The 20,334-nt window shown below is 48.2% G+C and overlaps 1 protein-coding gene across 3 annotated transcripts in view; it reads left to right on the top strand.

Moving 5' to 3' along the window:
* Positions 1-20,334, top strand: part of Elp4 (elongator acetyltransferase complex subunit 4) — a 202,819-nt gene that overhangs the window by 117,789 nt on the left and 64,696 nt on the right. The window contains exon 10 of one of the 3 annotated variants that reach the window (XM_023722851.1): positions 17,067-17,122. The exons of 1 other annotated variant lie outside the window; for it this stretch is intronic. In XM_023722851.1, coding sequence (XP_023578619.1) covers positions 17,067-17,090 — 24 coding nt within the window. In that variant the 3' untranslated portion in view covers positions 17,091-17,122. Of the gene's footprint in view, positions 1-4,371; positions 4,429-17,066; positions 17,123-20,334 lie in introns of those variants that run through there. One more of the 3 variants, XM_023722852.1, reaches the window with a different exon arrangement.

Genomic DNA, 20,334 nt, shown 5'->3' with positions numbered 1-20,334 from the left:
CTCAATTACCGTTGTTACTATTGCTGTACAGTCTAGAGAGAAACAGCATCTCAAAAGAGTAGACTTTTTCACTGCTTTACATCTTTTTGTAAACATTCCTTTCTTTTGAAATCAAAATGTTATCAGACGTTTTGAGGTGACAGCCAGCAGAATGTTAAAGGTCTTACTCATAATTGTCTTCAAAGAGAGCTCAGAAGTAACTGGAAAATGTGCATGGAGGGTTTGTCAGGCTAGAGGCCTCAGGAGGACAAGACAAGATGGAGGTTACTTTGGCGCAGGCACGTGCCGTCAGAGCAGCTTTCCATGGCCACAGCAAGGAAGCCCCCCAAGCCGAGTCTCTTGGGACTGTCCCCTGAAGGTGCTCGGGTGGCCCCCAGAGTGGCCTCTGGAGTTCTGTTGGGGCAGTGGGGCAGACCTGTGGCACACGGGCCACAGCACCCTGCTTAGAGCATCGAAAGCTCTAAAAGGCTTGCCACCCCTGGCAATAGGGCATCAGAGCCAGCACGCACTGCACGGATTCATCATGGTCTTTGGGTTTAATTAGAGCTTAAGAAAGATTTCTGGGTTGGTTGGTTTGTTTGTTTGTTTTTTGTTTTTTGTACCAAAAATCAAACTTGGGACCTTGTGCTGCCATGAGCTGCTGTGTCTCCACAAAAGATTCCTTGTAATAGAAATACCATTTTCTATAACTATATAAAGCAGCAGGATGATGCTAATTCATTCTACACAGTGTTTAGAAAGTGTACCTAAAATCAAATAACCATCAACTTCATTTTAGAAACTTATGTAAATTAATTCTGTGGTATTGCAGAGGTAGTGAGTGAAGCGCTTATATGTTAGATGCAGGATAAATTATTTTGAGGTAGTAAGCTTAATCTTTAAATTTTTTGTTAGAGTACAAATTAGAATTAAAACAAAAAATTACATGGTACAGAATTTCACTTAACAAAGTAATATGAATTTCACAATATTTGTTGTAATACGTAGTGTTGTCTTCTGACCAGCTATTCACATCACCACATATATGTATGCACAATTGGAAGAAGAAAAAAAGAAAGAAATGTATAAGAAATTAAGAAGAGAAAAAGTACAATTGAAAAAAGAGACAACACAAATTTAGTATTACCTGCTCCTTTTATTCTCTATCTTTTATTTTAATTTTAGTTTAATAAATACATAAATTTAGGGGCCAGGGAGATAGCTCATTAGAATAAGCACTTGCCTGGCAAGTGCAAGGGCCTGAGTTCAATCCCTGGTTCCGCCAAAAAATAAATACATACATACATACATAAATTTAACTAATAAGTTATATAAAATATATAACTTCCACCAGTGAGCTGCATAATCTTATCCAGTAACATGTATTTCCAAAGAAGGAAAACTACCAAAGAAGTTAGTAAACTGTTTATTCTTTATTCCAAAAGTGATTAAAAGTGAAGTTGAACTTCTACCCTGATTCATGCTAGGCAGCCTTAATTTTGTTCTAAATTTGAACTTAGGCCGTATACTCTGTGATCCATACCCAGTTACTCCTCCCCTCTAATTGTAGGATCATTAAATGTACTTTTATTATAGGATGCACCCACATCAGTTTTTAAAAGTAAAATTACTTGTATTTTTCACACAAGTATCTATTTTCTAATCAGAACAGTTGGGATTACATTGGCTTACAGTAAATATTCTAAACTTTAGAAATGGTAATTATTGAATAGTTATGATCCAAAAGAGTAGTAGCTTCATTTGGAAAGCAGAATTGGATTATATTAAATTTAGAAAACAAGAAAATTATAATATTTTACCTAATATTTAAATAATTATGCTTTTAGAGTCTTAACACAACCTTTTATCATACTTAAATGTACCCTGCCTAGTACACAATGTGTCCTATACAAATGTAAGAAGAAAGTAAAGTGGTCACTCTTTTCCATAAGGAGGCTGCATGAAATTATCGTGAAAAACATCTTAACATAGTCCATATGGCAGAATTACTGTGTTCTTCAGAATATGCTTAACAGTGATTGGCAACACTCACGTCACTGGCTCTGTACGTTTGTGAAGGAGTAATTCTTTCCCACTGTTATTATTTAAAGTAATTCCCTTTTCTTTAGATGTCAGACTGAAATTTCCTTTGGAGCTATATGTAAGAGTGTGTGTGTGTGTGTGTGTGTGTGTGTGTGTGTGTGTGTGTGTATTAAGAGACCTGTAGAAAGAAGTATAAGAAACCTGTCAGGCTTTTAACTCTCCAAACCCAGGACGGAAGAGTTTCCTGTCCGGGTACTGGCCTCCTGCACCAGCGGAGCATCAAGGGCCGCCTGCCGGAGATGAGCGCAGCTTCGGTGCCTGGTATCTACCCAGGCAGTACTGTCAGGTGACTGGTGTACCTGCTCTGCAGCCTTTTATGAAAACCTGCATCCTGAGGGCCCAGCGGCAGCCTCCCGGCGCCCTCTCCTGCCTGGAGCTCCCCTGCCTGCTCTTCTGCCCTGTGCAGTTCCTCTTAGACGATGGAGGTGCTCTCCCCTGCCCTCCAGGGGCTCCCAGGGTCCGTGTCTCTCGTCCCGAAGTCAGCCCTCACCCTGACATCAGCTGCTCCAGGTGCCCTCCCACCTTCCTAACCAGGCTTGTCAGGGCCTGCTGTCTCCGAGGCCTGGGTCCATTTTGTCTGGCAGTGTGTTCAGCATTGTTGGGGCGCCCTGCTACCTTGATGTGTGTACTAGACATTCACACCACCCAGCCCAAGATCCAGCACGTACCATACATATTTATTGAATGAGTTTACAGAGCCAACAGTGTGCTGGATGCCCAAACCTGTCCTTCATTAGCTCACCATCTGGGGCCAGGGTGTCTGCTTTTGGGGGGAGCAGCTTTAGTAATCAGATCAAAGATCAAACCAAACTATTGGCATTTTCTCTTATCGACCCAGCTATTCATTGTCTTTAAGGACTGATACCCTCGAAGTGGAATATTCCTTCATATCAACCTGGAACTGGGGCTAGGGAAATGGCTTAGTAGAATAAGCGCTTCCCTGGCAAGCGCGAGGGCCTGAGTTCAATCCCCGGTTCTGCAAAAAAACAAAAACAAAAAAAACCCCTGGAATTAAAAAAACAAAACAAAGCAAAAACAACAAACCCACATCTCATGCAGTCCTTCCTTCCTGGGGAAGGACTTTCTGCCCCTGCCGCCATCTCCAATCTCTGGTGTATACTAGCCAATGAGAAGGTGGCACCTGGCGCATAAAGCCCTGACTGGGAATTAGACTCCAGTTGGAAGGCATCTGTAGCTAGTCTCCACTCTCTCTTCATGGCCCTATAATGCTGGGGTGGGAAGCCACTGTGGCTGCCCACCTGGGTGACGGTTCAGACCGAGCGGTCAAGCACTGTGAATGCAGAGGGGAGGGACCACCTAGATGACATGGTGATGACAACGGGTAGCAGCATCCTGGGAGCTTACAGTCATTGTTCCTAGTCAGTTGACATTTATATCTACTATCACTTGAGTGAGACGTGATTAATCATTTTACGATAATTTGAAGCATTGTTTAAAATTCAGCTTACAAAGCGTTGTGTCCCTGCCATCTCCTCCTCCCGTGCTTGAGCGCATTTGGAGCCACTCTGCTATTTAGGGAAGATTGTTTCTCCCTTGAGTCGCTACGTAGTAAGATGCATTGTCTTCCAAATGGGAGCCTCTTTCTCCCTCTAAGAGTAATAATTTTATGCGGCAGATAGCACAGATGAGGCCAGAGATGGCACGCTATGCTGCTGTCTCCCTGAGGCACCGCTCGGACGCGGAGCACAGCACAGATCCAGGCAAGGAGAGCCTTTTGCCTTCCCTGTGGTGTCAGAGTTCGTATTTCTCAGATATTTTCCTAGAAATTGGGCATTAAAAGAACCATTGTTAAATCATTTATAAAATTGCAATTATATCTTGATGTTTTATTCATAAAATACTTCTCTAAAATCATAGTTTTTCATAAGATTATTTTTTCCTAACCAAAGAAGAGGAATTATAGTTCTTTTTGTTATCTCTTAGCTATTTTAAAGATTTATTGCCTTAATCTATATATAATGTGTTTATCATTTAGGATACATTTTTTAAAAGCAAGAGTTAGTAATTTTGCATATTGCCATAATTATATCTTTGATCAGGATAATTATAAAAATAAATAAAGATAGGGCTAAGATAATACATAATTTAGGATGCCTGTCCACTATCATGCTTACAACTAAAGATTACTGCTAGAAAGGAAAGGGTCTTGGTTTCCTTCTACATCAACCTGATTTTCAAAATAGTCATAAAAATTAGCTAAGTGGTTTGTTTGCTTGCACTTGAAGCTTTTCATAGGAAAGGCTTACCAGTCGTTACGCTGGAGCACAGGACTCTGAAGAATGAACTCTGAAGGCGCTCCCTGAACACCAGGCTGGCTGGGTACTCAGCGGGCAGCAGCAGGAGAAGCCGGGAGGATCGCACGGAGCCACCCAGACCATCCTGGGTGACTCAGACTAGAGCCAGCCCCACCCCACGCAGGTCACTGTGAAGTGTGACCCAGATGGCATCATCGAGGATGAGGATGGCTCCCACGGGGAGGGGCAGCGAGAGGCCGCGCCGCCTGCGCGCTGGCGTCCAGCTCTTGCCTGGGCTGTGGTAGCCGCCGGTATCGTGTGGTCACCTTCGCAGATGGAGACGGAGCACAGGGGCCCAGAGCCTGCGCCTCCCAGCCGCCCTTCTGCTGGCGCAGGGCTCCAGGTGGGCAGGTCTGAGGCTCATGTGAGTCAGGAGCCCCGTGAATGCTGGCTCTAGCCTTCGGCTCCAGGTCTGCTTCTCTTGCCCTCAGCTCGCCACCCCAGCTGCATGCCGTTCACCTTGGCTTTCCTGGAAGGAGCCCAGCAGCTGGGTGAGCTGTGAGTGCAGGGTGACTGTCCACGCCTCGTTGCCAAAGAGCGCAGGAGCCCCTCTGGCCACAGGTCTCTGGGACACTCCACGTTGTACCAGCTTTACTTGTGCTAAGAAACAAAGTGTCAGCTGAGTGTGATGATGCACACCTGAATCCCAGGTTTCAGGGAAGCTGTGACAAGAGGTTCACCTCCTGAACTATATAGCATGACCCTGTCTCAAAAATACAAGAAGGAAAGAAGGAAGGAGAAAGAAGAAATGAAATGGAATGTTACTTGAGACCCAAGTCTCTTGTAAGGGGATTTTGCAATGATGATGCTTCTTAGAATGATATTTATTCTAGGACTGAGAAACCTATGTGTTTCTCAGGGAAAGTCATGGCTGAGAAACCCATTTTTATTGATCATATGTGGGTTGGAGATAATACTACAAACCTAAACAGAAACTCAACCATTATACTTACAGTTTCATCCTTATGGTTTCCAGATGAGCTGATCGTATTCTAGTAGTTTAAGTGTGCAAGAATAGAACCTAGAAATTAATAAAACTCCTAAGGACTTGCAGTAGTTTCTGATGCCGAATCAGCACTTGTCCGTTCCCAAGAAGTGAATGCCACCTTCTCGTAGGTCTTTATCAATTCAGGATGCTGGTGCAGAGCTTTTTTTGAGTGTTGGATTACAGAGTGTATTAGGTATGTTGGTACACAGCATGGCGGTACCAAAGCTTCAGAAATGACCGAAGCTCTGTGCTTGATAACGCATAGTCCTGTCCTACGTCATTGTCAATATTTCTACAGAAAGAAAATTATTTATCTATGTGGCTTCCTGCATGTGTGAGTTCTCGGCACAAGGGAAAGTCATGGCTGTCAAGAAATGGAGAGGGACTGGAGAGATGGCTCAGTGGTCTAAAAAGCACCTACTTGGAACAAGCTTGGTAAAGCACAGGGACCACGGTTCAATCCCCCAGCACCACATGCCAGCCAGCCCCGCCCCCTGGTGGGCTGAGCTGGCCACACACACACACACACAATAAATAAATATAAATAAAAAAAGAAATGGAGAGGGAGGGTTGGAGAGGGAGGGCGCTGTGCCGAGCAGATGGCGGCGCGAGAGGGGGCGCTGCGTTGCTCAGGGCCGCAGCCTTTTGTGAGGAGCAGGGATTAAGCCTAGACATGGGCAGCTGTTGCGCAGGGGAGCAGCAACCCTGGAGGCACAGAGCGGCTCTCCCTGGAGTGGCCCACTGTCCTGCGGTCTCCTTCAGATGCCCGAGGAGTGCTTTTGTGCCCCCTTAAGTGGAATGAGCAGTCGCATCTTACCAGCATCCATTCACTGTGGCCACCCTCCCTGTGGACCTCTCCTGCCAGACTTGCTGATGGCCCCAGGTGGGTTGGTGCAGACCGCAGTGGCGCTCTGCCTGGGTCATCGAGCCGTCACCCAGCTCCATGTGCCGCAGGCCCTTCTCACAGCAGCCGGGAGGACGCCTCTTCAGCAGTGTAATGTCGCCTGGGTCCTACGGTCTGCTCCCAGGACTCTGCGGCTTCTCAGCTCACTCAGGCAGCACTGCTTGCCAGGACCATCGGTGCCATGCATGGTGGCCGTGCTCTGATCTTCTTTCCGTCCTCCCAAGACGCTCAGGGTGGCCACCTAGGCATGCTTGTCTGAACACACTGAGCCTCAGGGCCTGGCACTTCTTCCTCTGAAATGTTAGTCTTCCACATCCTTCCGAGCTAACTTCTCAGTGCCTTCAGGTGTTCATGCGGACATCAGCTCCTGATGAGGCTCTCCCTGGCCAGCACCACTCCCACTTCTGTCAGCGCTGCTGCCCATCGCTTCACTCCCGGGCGCTCCCCACCTGTGTGGCCGCGGTGGCGCAGACCTCCCAGGGCCTCTGAGTCAGTCCATTCTGTTCTAGTCTGCTGAACAGGGCCTGCTGCACAAAACAGGGTGGTTAAGGGGGTGGATGAGCATTGTTAAATTAGTACGTTTCAGTCTCTCCCGGACTGTCTCGTCTTCCCTTTCTCTGTTTACATTATATATGAGGATGAGTGCTAGCCGTAACGGAAGGGCATTTCTTCTGTGCTTGCTCTGTGGTAGACCCTGTTATGGCACATGACCTGTACTATTCCACCAGCTTCCGAGTCGGGCTTGGGGGCACAGAGAGCGGAAGTCACCTGTCCAGTCACATCCCTGTGAACAGCAGGTGAGTTCCAGGTGACTCCCAGACACCAAGCCCCCTTGGTAGCCTTTGAGTTATGGCCATCTTTTTGAAGTTTAACTCTGTATTCAGTATTCTCATTCATATTTACTAAAGCATAGTGGCTAAAAGAATGACTAATGTTATGTCTCTTGTAATTCAAGTGATAGACACGTGGTAATGCTTTTGGATTGTGTGGTACTGGAGACATCAAAGAGGAGCAGCACACTGGGATGACTGTGGGCAGGGGCATAAATGAGGAGGTCTGCTCAAGGAGGACTGGAGGCACGTGGCACGGCTCTGCAGAGTGAGCTGAAGCCACGTGTTCCTGTGGCTGAGGCGGGCGGGCCACAAGCTTCCGCGCAGCACTGCGGCCCGGTGGCAGAGCACTTTCCGAGCCCATGCGAGTGTGAGCGCGGGTTTGATCCCAGCCCCTGCCCCCAGCACAGTGAGCTAACTCTGAGTGTTGTGGTAAAGCCATGTTCTTGTGCTTCCGGATGAAGCACTTTCTAAGCTCATTTTTTTTGGCGGAACCGGGGATTGAACTCAGGCCCTTGCGCTTGCCAGGGAAGTGCTTATCTCCTGAGCCATCTCCCAGCCCCTCTAAGCTCATTTTAAACCCTGTCCCTCCTCACATACTTGCAAGTTGCTATATAAAGTTCTAGGTTAATAGTGATAGAGCTTATGATGGCAGACCTGTTCAATACGTGCTTTAGGTATATTTTCATCAAAATTATGATTTATAGATGTGGGTCATTCATGTAATAGAGTAGCTGTATGCCAGCGTGGCAAACCTGTGGGGCCCCTGCCACCGCTGGCTGTTAGCACTGGAAGCTCTGAAAGGTCCACCATCACGGATCTGTGCCCTGAGGTACTGGACAGTCACGGCTGGGGCAGTGAAAACGAACCTGATCTTCTCCTAGAGCTCCAGGCAACACTTTGCTGAGCACCCTCGCCTCGCCTTCAGGTATGCTGCGTCTGGTGCGGTGCTTCAGCTAGCATGAGTTTTTTCTATAACTGAGGACTCTTGTAGAGGAGTTCTTTGCTTCTGGAATGTTTTCTTTCTTGGCATGGTGGCTGTTTTCTCCCTGTGAGTCCCCTCCGGACCCTCACAGGTCTGTGACCAAATTTCTCCTCTCAGCGCACAATCACGCTGAAATCAGAGTACACCCTACAGCCTCATTGTAACTGAACGCCTCCAGAGGGACTGGGTCTGAACGTGGCTCCCTCGGAGGTAGGGTCAGGGCTCAGCACAAGAACTTCGGGACAGGGGCTTCTGCTCCTCAGCGCTGGCGCTGGGCCTGCCGCCGTGCACTCTGTCAGTGCCCTCTCGGTTGTTCCGAATCCTTTGCCTTCCTGTGTGTACTGTGGTGTTAGATGACTGAAATCACAAAAGAACTCGCTGGAATTTTCACTGGGATGGCCCAGAATCTGCAGCCTAGGCTGGGGCAGGCTGCACTCCGCACACCATTGAGTCTTTAGCCCTGAGCTGGGCTCCGCAGCGCTCTGCACTCTCAGACCATCCACACAGCGTGTCTAGCAGTGGGCCGCTGCTGCTCTGGCAGTGATTCTTAGGGAGATTTCCACCCCTGGCCCCAGCTCTGCATCCCCCTGTCCTCACTACAATTCAGCTGCAGAATTTGCCCTGCAACCCTAATTCTCAGATGTCTCTAGAAAGATTTGTTGATGTTTCAGTTTGTCAAGCTGTTTACTTTCTTCAGTGGGTGATAGGAAGGTCAGAACTCACTGAGTTAGATACTTTTTGTCATTTCAACATTGTCACTAAGAAAATTAAGCACCTGGTGATTCGTTATCCTACAGAAGGAATAGGATTAGGTAAAATATAGCTTGAAATGGGCAAAAACTCCATTTTAGCACAATAATTTCATGAAACTATGTCTTTACTTGAAGCACTAGCTTTTAAAATCTGTTTCCCCTACAGTAGTGGTGGCAAACCTGCATGCCTTAGCAGGCTGTTTGTATCGCTGAAAGCTCCAACAGGCTCACTCCCTGCTCTAGAGCATTGCTTTGTACAATGCTGTGGGCTTTGTGGGTCCCTGAGGCAACCCCCAGATTGCTGCTTGGGGCTTTGGGTAGGAGGAAAACAAATGTATGTGGTTTATCCTGAGGAACTAAAGTTGAAGATTTTAGCTCTATTAATTAGCTCCATAATAACAGAGTGCCACACCTTTATTAATTTGAGGTTGTTTCCTGCAGATTTACTCACCCATTTAAATGTTTTTCTTTGTTTTAGGAAATTTGACTTTTATGTGTATGAAATAAGACTTCATGCCTCTCTCCTGGAGCCTACCTCCAGGCTGGCAGATACTGGCCTGTGCCTCACCCAGCAGCTCCCTTTGCTCATGCTTTTCTGCTCTGAAGAAGCAACTAGCAAAGCTGAGAGAGGGCCTGGTCTGTGAGGCCCATGGGCTGTGCCCTTGTAGCACAAAAACACACGCACCACAGAGAGTCTTCTAGGCACAAAAGCCAACTCAAGAAGTTAAATGGCTCTTCCATATAAAGCAAGTAACTGAACACCATCTTGCACCATGCCACAGAAGTGAATGTGAGGGGAGAGATTGGACAGATGTTCAAAGATCAATACTAGGCAAAATGGTCTAAATATAGTAAGAAGCCCAAAATGCTGTGCAGCTTAAAGAGAGAGGGGTTGTATCTGTTTGAAGGCAAATTGGAAGAAGGTTAAGGGGGAATAATTAATGTTTGTGATGAATCTGGAAGAACCTGAAGAGGAATTCTTCCATCAGGGAATGGTCTGAGTGCATGCAAAAGAAGGCTTGCTGGTAGTAGCCCTAGTGAGTGGGCTCTCTATTCAGACAGAACCGGAAGTCGAGAGGCAAACAGCTGCTGCTGTTGATTCAGGGGTTCTGTAACGACAGGGACCCACCCACTGGTGCAGCAGTTTCAGCAGAGCTATTGACAGATCTAAGAGATATTGTAAATGAAGTGCTGTGCTTGATGATCTACTTGACATTTGCCAGGATCTGAAGGATAAAGAAGAGGAAGAATCATAGATTACTCAAGGCTGTAAAATTACTGTCCCAATAATAAGCTTCTTAAATGTTTGTTTATGAATTTGACTTCCTAGTTGCTGAGGCTAGGGAGGGACAGGAGTAGCCGGTCTGGTGACCTTGCTTTGGTCCCCCTTCCAGGGCCCTTACTGGTTTTGCTGCTTCTGAGGGCCTCTGTGCATATGCAGAGCTGCCGAGACCCCCGACTGCCAAGCTTGGCCTGCCTCTGTCTGAGGAGTTGGACTCAGCCCACCTTGACTAAGCACAGGAGCTGCTGTGCAGTAGGTACTAAAAAATGTACTGAATGAATGAAGAGCGATAGCCATGGACTTGGATGGGAATGAGACCTTACAGGATGGGCTTTCTCAACTCTGATACCAATGTGGTCGTCGCATTGGTCACTGGTAGTACTTGGTGGGTGCGGCAGGGTGGACCAACCTCTAGCAGCACTCGCAGTCTCCCGAGCCCTTGGCACATCCACTAGACACTGAACATCTGCCTAAATGTTCTACTGACAGAAATGGGAGTGTCGCTTCCACAGTCCATGTTTGTATGCAGTGCCATCCCTACCAAAAGCCCTGTCAAACTTTTTGTTAAAAAATAAATGCAAAGGCCATAAAGATACTCTTTTCCCGTAGCAGAGCTAGATGGCTCACTGCCCACTGCCAAGACAAGCGGTGTTGTAACCCAGATGGAACAGTAAGCAGCTGGGGCATAGAATGTGAGGAACAGCCCCGGATGTCCTGGAGGGGTCCCAGACGGCACCACCGACTGGCCCATGTGGGACGGGCCGCAGCCTGGGCAAGACTTCCTTCCAGGTGGGGTGCAGTGTACACTCGCATTACGCAGGACGCTGCTGGACCAAGCATGGAGGCTGATTTTACTTCAGTGTCTGGAAAGCCAGAGAAGGCTCTTGAGTGCTGTGAAAGTTCATGGCTTTGAACTGAGGAAACAAGTTCTAAAGTGAAATTTATACCTATGAACCACAAATTGCTACTTTAGAACATCGTCTCAAAAAGGTTTGCAAGAAGTTACGCATAAAGAAAGGGTCCTACTAGAAAAGGAAATTAAATTGGAAAAACAGATGACACAATTACCGGTTTCCTTCCCTTGTGCATTTTTTCCCTCCATATTTCCAACTAGATCATGAATTGCATGGGTTCCAGTTACCTTGAGAACAATGAAATGAATTGCAAATTTGTATTAGAAGAGTTGGATCCTAACAGATTTGGATCCAAACTTTAATAAATTAAAGAAGATACCATTACATGAATGGACTTTAATGAATTTCAGTTTATCTTAAAATATTTTTTCTCTATGTAATTTTTTAAAAAATCTTTTATTTATTTATTCATTTGGTACAGGGTCTGGCTACACAGCTTGTGCTCCTGTCTCAGCCTCCCAGCACTGGGATTACAGGCATGTGCCACCATGCCCTGTCTCAGTGGCTGGCTAGGCATAGGGCTGGCATGTCATGCTGTGCCAGGGATCGAGCCCCGGTCCTTGCACTTGCCACTTAGACCACCAAGCTATCTCCTCAGCCCCTCTCCATGTATTTTTTAAATGATAGTATATTAGTACTTCTGTGTTTTGAAATTGTAAATTGAAATTATCTTTTGGGGGTTAGACAGCTTCTCTGTAGTTCTAACATCATTCTTTTTCTAACCTGTTTTCTGGTCTTCATCACATAGGAACATTGAAGGCCACGTTCTTTGTGGAAGATTCTGTCCACTTTTTGCATCAGTTGTCTGTAAATTACCTCGTCACAGCTCACTTCATCCACGTAAGGTTTCATCCCTCTTTGTTTTATCACCGTCAGAGGCCTGGCCTGATGCTGGCCTGTAGAGTCAAACGCTGCTCGCGAGGCCGGCAGTGGACCACTGAGCTGCGCCCTGGCCCCAGCGCTAGTTTTCATTCTGGAATCTCCCTACATCACGTTTCTGAACTTGAGTGTCTGTGCGTGCGTGCGTGCGTGCGTGCGTGCGTGCGTGCGTTGGAGTGGGCTAGCTTCTAGTCATAGTTACCCTAAACGCAGCATATTCACTGAACTGGATGCAAGCAGCTGTCATTACAGCTGCAGTTTTCAACACAAAGAAGGAACCCTCCAAGAAAAAGCCAGATCATATTATTTCTGACTAATCATTTTGCATTTCTTCCATGGCGAGTGGGACACCATGTCTGTTTGGTGCAGGGACTGCCGATCAGACGTGTGTTTCAGAAGCAGTCACTGTGGCAGCAGTATGAAAGACAGCATGGAAGGCGTGGCAAGCCTCGAGGCGTGAGTTTAGCTGGAAAGCCCAGAAGCAGCCAGAGTGGGGCCTCCTCCTCCTCCTCCTCCTCCTCCTCAGGCTCCCCCTCCTCCTCCTCCTCATGCTCCCCCTCCTCCTCCTCCTCCACCTCCTCTTCTTCCTAACCTTCACAGAGGAAAGAAGCTAACAGAAATGAACAAAATCACCTGAGCTTGGCTCTTAGGGAAAAGGAGGAGTCCAAGCTGGCTCCCGCATCTCAGAGTTCTGTGGATGAACTTTCGAGTAAGCAGGCACTACAGGAAGAGGTGCATGCTGGCCCTGCAGCAGGGGACACAGAGGCAGTGCTGACTTGTATGCGGACACATGAGTTTGGTCAGTGGACACAGGCAGAGAGCTTTGGGAATTGTATGGCTGGTGGTCAGAGACCTTAGACTAAGAGCGGAAGAGAAGGGAAAAGAATCCTGCGGTGTGATCAGCGTGGTAGTTGGGAAGACACGGGGTCACAGAGGACAGCGTCCCATGGCCAAGCGAAGGGTTGGAAGTCACCAGGGGAGAGGACGCTGGCCGTGGGTCATTGGCTGAAGACTGGAGGGGCTTCCTAAAAGTGCTGCAGAGTGAATTAGGGGAGGAGTGGAACAGCCGCCTCTGCCCCAGGGTCTCCAGAAGAGTGGTGCCCAGGGAAGGCGCAGAGGTGGCTTTAGTTCCCGTTTGCCTGTTGCCCCTTGATGACAGTGTGACTTTCACGGCATGTCCTTGAGCTGAGCTTTCCCCGCTTCCGTGTGGACTCAGTGGGTGTGCTGTGAGTAGTGCTCCAGGCTTGGAGGGGCAGCGCTGCCCCAGAGCGCGGCGAGCCAGGCAGTAGGGGTGTGGCTTTCGCGAACGCCGGCATTAGGACTGGGCGAGGCAGAAGTGCATCAGATCCTGATCGGGTAAAGGAGGAAGCTGACAGCACGTTGGTAAATGTGAGATAGCTTAACAAATGATTTTTAAATGAGGCCATCTGTTAAAGCTCGCTGATGCTGTGCGTCTGGAGCGAGAGGTTATTTATGTTTTCACGCAAATCAGGCTTTAACCAAAATACTCTGGAAAAAACAGATGCCTTATAAGAAATTCATTATTCCTAAAAATAATTACAGCCTTCTAAATGTTAACATCTCTTCCTACAAAGAATGGTATTATGCTAATACTGTTTATATTTGTGAGTGTGGAATTACTGTATCACCGCGCACCGCTGAGCGGCTGCTTCCTCGGCCCCTCCCCCAGCCCTCCCCGCAGGAGAGACCCGCCTGTGTACCAGGACCAATTTTCTACTTCCTTAGCCAAAATAACTGACCTTTGAAAGTCAGAACACAAGTAGTTGAATTTGAACTAAAATCTAAAGATAAACCTAATCCTTCAAGCATTATTTTCCTCCTACTCCTTTGGTCTTTTTGACAACTAATAACTAAGTCTTGCCAGATATCTTGAAGTGGAAGAAATTTTCATAGCAAGTACAGCTGACATGTTTCGTTAATGCTGAAGATTTCATGTAGTGAGTAGAACAAGAAGAGACCACTCTGCGTAATACTTAAAAATTGTGGCAGGTCCTAGGCAGGCTGCATGCTCAACAAGCAGCTCTTGAGCATGCAGAATTAGTCGTGAGTCGCTGCAGAGCGGACCTCCCATGTCACTACTGCTGTACGTTACTCACAGTCACTCAGTTGGCAAACGTGAACAGACTTGCAGACATTCTAGAGACAAAGAAGTGCAGGCAGGCCCTCACGTTCTACATCCAGGTTAAATGGATATGAGCCTGTGTAACAGGGACAAATTTGGGCAAGCTAGAGGAAAAATTGAGGGCACTTCCTGTTTGTAGTTTTCATCCTTATTGAGACAGCAGCGTAGAGCCTCCTCCTGACTGGGTCTTTCTGGTGTGTGACACTGGTTAGCATTGCCACCGAGAGAGGGGAAAGCGGGAGCACACTCCTACTAGCAGGTGCACCTTGCTCGAGTGCGCCTCAGGACTTCACCACAGAAGCTTTTAGGCAGACGGTCTTTATTTAGCACTCTAGTGAAAGCGGTATCAATTATTAACTGGTGCCCTCTTGTCCTATGAGGGTGCTTTTAACTGTAGTAAACTTGTGCTTACTTAAATAGTAGCCTGCCTGCTGGGATCCGCAGCCCACACCCACTGTCCCACATTGGGGACCTCACTGAGGGCTTGGGGTGACATGAGGGCTCTATGAGTCCACAGCCAGCGGTGCCCCACCTGGTGCCAGCTCACCAGGGTCACCGCTCAGTGGTTGTTTGCGCCCAGGAAGTAACTCCCTGCCTAATTTCCCCTCCCACCTGGCCTTGGGAGGATTAAGTAGTTGTCAGTTCAGAAGGCTGGGCACAAGGCTTGATGGGTAGTGGCTGTCCACGCAGAGCAGGCAGCCGGGCAGCCATAGCCACCAGCAGTCCTGCCCTGCCCTCCTCTACAGGAAATGGGCCCGAGCGGCTCAGCCCTCACAAAGGAAGAGAAACAGACCTGTGCCCTGGCATTGACTTCTGGGAACTACCCTGCCGAGAGCTACCTGCCTGGGCTGTGCAGGCGGGGGGGGGGGGGGGGGGGGGCTGGAGTGGCACAGTCCCCTTGCTGGGGGCTCAGCCCAGGGCACCAAAGCAGCACATCCCTGCCAGGGGTCAGCGCTGACCCACAGGGCATAGGGCAGGGACCTCAGCTGCCCCAGCCTGCCTGCCCTGCCAGGAGAGCACAGTACTCCCTGTGAGATGTGCCACGGCTGGGCCCGCACCCTCCTTCTGGGCCAAGGAAGAGGTTCTGTGGCCACAGGGAGGAGAGAAACAGAATTCCAGTTAGAGGGTGGTTGTCCCCGCTCAAGCTGCGTCCTCTGAGGGCGCACAGTCATGCATTCTGAGCCTGGGAAAGAGCATCGCTCCAGCAGCCTCTTCAGGTCCATTTTGATCTTTTTCTATCTTGAAGGAAGTCATTGGCCCTGTAATTCTTGCCTCTGGCCAAAAGACGTAGTACCCTTATCTGATAACTTTGTTTAAAAACAAGAAAGCCATATGAATGATGGTTGTGAACTGAAGTAGTAAAGATGATGATGACTATCAACACGTGTAAAGCACTCTTGCAGGGGACTTACTAGAGTCAAATTCCAAAATACAGTTGTCTTCTAAACTGCCAGGTAGCTCATCAGAATACTGCCGCCAGCCAGACCTGGAGGCGCGTGCTCATAGGCACCGAGGGAGTCTGAGGCGGAAGGAAGGCAGGTCAGCTCCACCCGGGAAATTCAGTGAGGCGCAAAGTAAAGAAGGGCCTGGGCGTGTAGCTTCAAGGTGACAGCCCTGGCGTCCCCAGCACCAGCACCAGCACACAGCACTGTGGGCACTTGGCTCCCCCACGCGTGCACTCTCGCTGAAACCCTCCCGTGCGTGCTTCCTAGCACCAGCCTCCCTGGAAACTAGCTGGCATTCTGTCCGTCTGTGCTTCTCGCCATGCTTCTATCTCCAGGCTCCGCCCCCAGGTGCAGCCGTCAGTGGCATTCATGGGTCTGTTCCGCACTGCTCACCCCACGGAGCAGAAGACCCTTCTACTGACCGGTAGTGTAGCCTGGAAACTCCACTGCTTCACAGTGCCTCACCTTTCACCAGCCACTGTACCAGGGCTCTGGGTGTCTCACTCTGTTAGTCTTTGTCTCAGTTACTCTTCTCTTGCTGCTGGGGCAAATACCCAACACCCAAAATGAAAGAAGGAAACATTTATTTAGCTCACATTTACTGGAGGTTTCAGTCCATACTTGGCTGTCTCCAAGGCAGAGTGCCACAGGGCAGAGGGCAGCCTTTCATGGTGGTGGCAAAGAGCAAGAGCACAGGGAGGAGCAGCAGCGGCAGTGGCTGCTGAGAGCAAGGCTGCCTCCCTGAAGTTGCTCTCAGGCTGTCTGTCCCAGGCTGGGTGTAGCACTCACACCCATAATCCCAGTAGTACTAAGACCCATAATCCCAGTGAATCATGGCTTAATCTCAAACTCTAGAAGTCCCTGCCCCATGACTGCATGAGGCATTGGGGGGACACCTCACATAAACCGTAACAGTCTTCATATCAATGAGGGCACAATCCAAAGGGCGTAAGTAGCGTGCACCAATGTTACGTGACCAAGGTGAGCAAGGCAGCATTCAGACATTTGCTGTGTGTGCTGCTAAACTGGCCCCGCCAGCAGCCCGCCACCCTGGGCTGTGTTTTGAGACGGGAGACAAGGAGCAGGTGCCGCTCCCGAAATCGCCAGGGGTGTCTGGTGAGGTCTACAGAGCCCAGGTGCATAGGTGGAAGGCTGCGGCTATTGCTGTTCTTTTCAGTGATGGAAGAACCTAGGCACACAGCACGGAGGTAGAGATGGGCCACGCACTCCAAGCTGCCCTGTTAAGCTACTGCACTGCAAGGACACTGGCTTAGACCTTCAGGCGTAAATTACTGCACCTCCCTTGGTGCCACTGCTTTTCAGGGTGCTGGATAAGGGACTTGGTGGCTTCTAGTTCTTTGCACAAATAGAGATCTAAGAAACATTATCTGATTAGCTGTCTCTAAAAAGGGAACTCTTGAAACAACCAGCTGGCTGTGCTGGGTGTGAAATACAGTGGTCAGGAGCACGGGCTGCAGAGCCCTGGACCTGCCAGTAGTTATGTCCTTGGGGACCAGTGACTTCGCCTTTTCCTCTGCAAAATCCAGATGGCCCCGGTCCTGGCATCATGAGGTGGCTCTGGAGCTAAACTCAGAAAAGGCCGTGAGTACTTGGCCCAGCACCTGCCACCAGGTAAGTGCCGGTCACTCCTTGGCTGCACATGTGGTCCCCAGCACCCCTCCTCAGGCCCCATCCGGGGCTCTTCTCTCAATGTTACTTCTTGACTGTGTCAGAACCCCAGCTGGTGGCTTCACAAGTGTCCCTCAGGAGGACTCCAAGGAGTGAGTGTCTGAGCCCTGGGCGTGGCCGCCAGGTAGCTCCCAGAAGCTCGGCAACTAGAAGACCGAGGTGGCACCGGCCCCAGGTGCCATCACTGCCATGGGGCTCCTTTCAGCATTGTCACTTCACTGTGCGCAGTATGAATTTGAAACATGACGAAAGATGAATTTCTTAATATGTGCGTTATGTTTTCTGAGCCTGCTAATTCTTTAAGGAAATTAAGGAAAAAATAATGAAGCCATGTTACACAGGTACTTAATTTTTTTTAATCTGGGGTGGTACTATGGTAATTAATGCTTATTTTATGCAAACTAGACTATATCTGTTAACGGACACATTACTGTCAAGAAAATATTACTTGTCTTAATTATCAGTAATGAAGCAGGGATAAGCTGCTCACTTAGATATAATACACCTAATGACCTTTTCAGTTAGAGGTTGGGATAAGAGGGAGCAGTTTCACAAATTATGCTTCATTCAGCTTCTGGCCTTTGTGTAGATTAATGTTTTGTGGATGAGTTTTAAAGTCAGGCATAAATTGTGTTTGGTGTTTAAAATTGATTTAGTGCTTGCTTTTAGTACATCGTTTTCTCATTTATAAAGGCTCAGTTTTATCTTCAAGCTTAAAAAAAGTCTGTTGTAAATTGAGGATTGCCTTACTAGCTGCCAGTGATTTTTTTTTTAACCTTAATAAATAAAATGGTCATATATTTCCATTTGTTTAAGCAAAAGACACACTAGAGGACTGGACTTTCTTTTGTTATTTCTGAATTTAAGACAATAAGCACAATATTTATAGTGATAAATTTGAGCTAAGACTATAATACCATTTTTTTTTCCTATTTGAACTTCTTAAGATAACACAATCTAGTCATTTGATTTTTGTTTCTGGTGGCACCAGGGATTGACCTCAGGGCCTTGCGCTTGCCAGGCAAGTACTTATTCCACTGAGCTATCTCCCCAGCCCCACAACCTAGTTTTTTTGGAAAGTGGCCATGATTTCCCTTAATCGGCCACTTACTGAACAGCAGACCTCCTAGCTCTTGGCTACTGAAGCACCATCCAGGACTACCCAGACGTCGCCTTCTCCAGGCCACGAGGACGTCCCCGTGTGCTAAGGCAGGGCCTGGTCTGTTTTCTGAGAAACAGCCTCTGCACTGGTGAATCAGCAGCGGCTTTCGACCTTACAAGCTCTGGAATCCTGATCAGAAGCCCAATAAAAAAGTGCACCCTCTTCCAGGAGCCCAGGGTGCAGCAGCAGTTTAGATCTGAGGTCCTGGTGGCCATGTTACTAATGTGGGAGCTTGGCGTGGGAAGAGAGACACGCGTGCTCCTCAGCCCTGAGCTTCCTAGTGAGGAAGCCGAGATCGCAGGTGAGAGGGAGTGTCCATTAGCGTGCTTACAAGTGCTGGAGGAAGCCTGAGCACTGGTCAGTCGGCCGGCCTGCCCGCCTGTCTGCCCACCTGCCTGCCCGCCCACCCGCCGGCCTGCCTTTTTCCTCTTCCTTCCTTTCTCTTTTGGATACAGGGTCTTGCTGTGTAGTTCTCACTGGCTTTGAACTCACTGCGGGGTGTGGGCACTGGTTCTCTAGTGGCTGTACACTTATACCTTCTTTGCCAAGGCTGACTTGCGTCCTCGGGGCACTCCAGGGTCCAGGCTGACCACCAGGGCTGGGACAGACCCCAGCTGTGCGTGCCCTGCCAGCACCCGGAACTTCCTGCGCCTTGAGCCCATGCTGCCAATCTGAGTTCTCCTGGACCCTGCTGCGACTGCTGCGTGGGGCACCCTGAACACGCTTCTCCGGGAGCGGACCCTCCGGCCCGACTGGGGTTCCCTCCTGGACGGTGGCACTGCCAGTGCTGTGCTGTCCGCCTCGTCCCGAAGCAAAGGTGTCTGCGTGGAGCCTGTCCAACTGAGTTGGCAGGGAGGGAAAGTGCTGGCCTGCTCCTCTCCCCTTTGAGGTTCAGGGCCTCATGAACCCCAGGCCTGTCTGTGCCACAGAGCTGCAGGAGCTGTGTGCCAGCTGCGGTCCCACTCCACCCCAGATCAGGGAAGCTTCTCTCACACCAGCTTACTTTTATTCCCCCAAAGGTCCTGAGAAATTGGATAATGGGCTTCTCCTTCCCCTCCTTCACTGACTCCAGTGGATCTCTAGTGATGGGATTATTCCTTAAGTAAAAGATCTCTAGTTACGCCATACAGGTCACGTTTCTTTATCCTCAGAATTGGTACTTGCAGCACTGATAATTTAACAAATACGCCACATAGCCAAGATGGAGTCACTGTCTCCAACTGAAAACATTGTAACTTATGTTAATAAAACATAGAGACTTCAAGTGCAGTAGATTAGAGGCCAAAAAGAGTAGTGTTTTTAACATGATTGATTTATTATTTTTGTATTGGCAAGAGTGGTGGACGTGGGGAATGGGATTCTAGAGAGAAGGGAGAAGTGTCCCACTTGTGTTCTCAGAAAGTTGAAAGGGAAAAAGTGCAGTTAAAAAAGAATTGCTGAACTTTAGGAGTAATTTTACTACATATCTGAAAATGCTTTTTTTAAAAGGGATGTTTTCAGAAGAATAATGCAGATAGCCAAAGAAGCAGTTTATATTTAACAAAACTAAATGGTCACATTTTCAAGTAAAATACTCCTAGCATTTGAACAGCTGTTATATCTACATCCCATTTGAACACTGTGGTTCAACCTTCCCAGCTGTAGCGGGGGTGGCTTGTGAGTCTATTCCAGTAGAAAATATGCATAGTATACTTAAATGTGAAACTTTAAACACATATTTGTATTAAGCAGTTAAATTTTAGTCATTTAAGCCTATTTTAGACAAATCTTTTAGCTTCCTGTGGCTATTTATTGTCCTCACTACATTGTACTTTGGATGAGATTTTAACCAATTAAAAGATCTTTTCAGAATCTTTCTATTGGGCTGGGGACATAGCTCAGTGGCACAAGTGCCTGACTGGCAAGTACAAGGGCCTGAGTTTGATCCCCAGTACTAAAATAAGTAAACAATCAAATAAAATCTT

Source organism: Octodon degus, unplaced genomic scaffold (assembly GCF_000260255.1).
Source record: "Octodon degus isolate 3935 unplaced genomic scaffold, OctDeg1.0 scaffold00093, whole genome shotgun sequence".
In the NCBI taxonomy this organism is placed as follows: Eukaryota; Metazoa; Chordata; class Mammalia; order Rodentia; family Octodontidae; genus Octodon; species Octodon degus.
Note: the sequence above shows the minus strand (reverse complement) of the source record. Positions and strands in the feature narration are given on the sequence as shown.